Source organism: Cyprinodon variegatus, unplaced genomic scaffold (genome assembly GCF_000732505.1).
Source record: "Cyprinodon variegatus isolate N-32 unplaced genomic scaffold, C_variegatus-1.0 Scaffold238, whole genome shotgun sequence".
NCBI lineage: Eukaryota > Metazoa > Chordata > Actinopteri > Cyprinodontiformes > Cyprinodontidae > Cyprinodon > Cyprinodon variegatus.
The window spans coordinates 505,554-507,614 of NW_015150691.1; the positions used below are offsets into that span (position 1 = coordinate 505,554).

At 35.1% G+C, this 2,061-nt stretch overlaps 1 protein-coding gene across 1 annotated transcript in view; it reads right to left on the minus strand.

The window, feature by feature from the left end:
* LOC107089097 (nodal modulator 1-like) overlaps positions 1 to 2,061 on the minus strand; it is a 46,465-nt gene that overhangs the window by 36,398 nt on the left and 8,006 nt on the right. The window contains 3 exon segments of the mRNA XM_015381659.1: positions 268 to 382; positions 460 to 605; positions 1,090 to 1,272. Coding sequence (XP_015237145.1) covers positions 268 to 382; positions 460 to 605; positions 1,090 to 1,272 — 444 coding nt within the window.

The window sequence follows — 2,061 nt, forward strand, 5'->3', positions numbered from 1 at the left end:
AGGGGGCTAGAAGGCAGATGCTCTATCTGCACTGTATAAAAAGCCTACATGAATCCAAATGCTATCTTGCTGGACTAACTGTCCTAGTAGTGTCTACCTATGGGAAATGCTGATTGTTACTGGCCAAAAAAAAGTTTAACTTTAACTTCCACTTACTGCATAAAAATCCCTTTGTTTGGGTGTAACATACAAAATTCCCATAAAGTTAAAGGTTTGTAAGTTTCATTACGATTTTGCTAATGACCTATTGATCAGAAAGCAACTTACAGAGTAAAGTTTATGGTTGTAGCCACAGACACAGGAATCCTCTTCACATTTGGTGATCTGGGACCAGAGAGAGAACAGCAAAACACCAATACTGGTCAACCGCATGAAGACGCACCTGTGGAAAGAAAAGGAAAGTTAGGAGAATGATAATAGCAGGACGGGCACAGGGGGTAACGCAAACATCCATAACACCTCATGAGAGTGAAGCGGATTTCAAAGGCAGGTGAATAATCTTCAAAATTGATGATGACAGAGAAAAGGAGCGGCGTGATGAAGTTGGCCAAGGTGATAACTATGGATGGCAGGTACTCAACAATGAGATCCTCAATGAAATTCACCTACAGGAAGGAAACAGTTGCATTAGACATGTTTTTGATTGTGCTAATAGGAAAAACATCTCCATAATTTTTTTAATTGAAACTTCAAACTTTTCCAGACTCTAATCAATATATTTTCTGTTTAAATTTCAGCTATACTTTGTCATTTCCAGCCAAATGTACATATATATGATTTAACAGATTATTGCGCAATAAAATATGGAACTTATACTTTCTTGTGGCAGATAGGATAATGTTCTTAGATTATTGATTTTTAATAGATCTCACTAAACCGATTATTCTGAAATATTATTTAATTAAAAAATATATATATATTTTTTTATTTCCAGTTCAAACTGTGTCAGAACCTCTAAACATTATAAATAGTGAGGATCCTCCAGAGGAATGGGGGAGAGAAACATAAAGGTAAGCGTCACATTAAGGAAAACTAATTCAAACACAGATGGCATGCTGGAACAAAAATCATGTCAGTTACCGGTATTACCTTTACATTGTTCATTTGTTTTTCCTGGGAAACTGTGGTTGCTATATAAATGCTGTAGAAGCAGGCAGCTAGAATGGCAATGACAAAAATGTTGAGGATGACACGGATGAGATAAATGCGACACTTCTCCTTTCTGGTACGATCTGCTATTTTGCGTTTGATCTTCTCCTCCTCCAAATCAGTCTGAGGAAACAGAAAATGGGACATAATGTCAAAGCAGTAAAGAAACACAACAAAAACACGATCACCTGAAAGACTAGAGGTAAGTTTTGGCTAATATTTAGGATGAACACTTCTGTAACATTGTTGACAATGCTGTTTTTAACTAAATAATACCTAAAAATTGAGCCTTTTTGGCCAAAGAAAAAGACATTTTGCAAAACCAAAAAGGACAAAACAAAATAAACAAATCAAACTAAAGTGGGATCTTTGATAATTCTGCCCCAAAATGTTTTATGCTGTTTACTTTAATTCCGTCTGCAAACAGCAATTAATACCAGCTGAGCAATAAAAGTACCTTTTATTAATATTTAAATAAATATTATACAGGCATAGATAATATTTGTGCAGGGCAGAGATTTATTTATAGTCTTTATCAGTAAGAAAGTTATTTAATTTGGGTGATTACTCAGGGGTGCTTAAACATTTCAGGACAAGATCCACAGAACTGTGCATTCCACTAGTGACCCATTATTTTTGACCTCCTAAAAATACATAGAATTATTTATCTCTAATTATTTCACAAATAAATACAGTGACATGATCGTGTGTACCGTATTTTCACGACCATAAGGCGCACCATACTAAAAGGCGCAGTCTCAGTTATGTGTGCCATTACTGTATTTAACACAAACATAAGGCGCACCATATTATAGAGTGAGGGGTTTTTAAATACCTCTACTGCGTATTTAAAAATAGAGCGAGAGCAAAACAGAGTATGTTTGTGCTTTATTCATGTATTTATTACAAAGT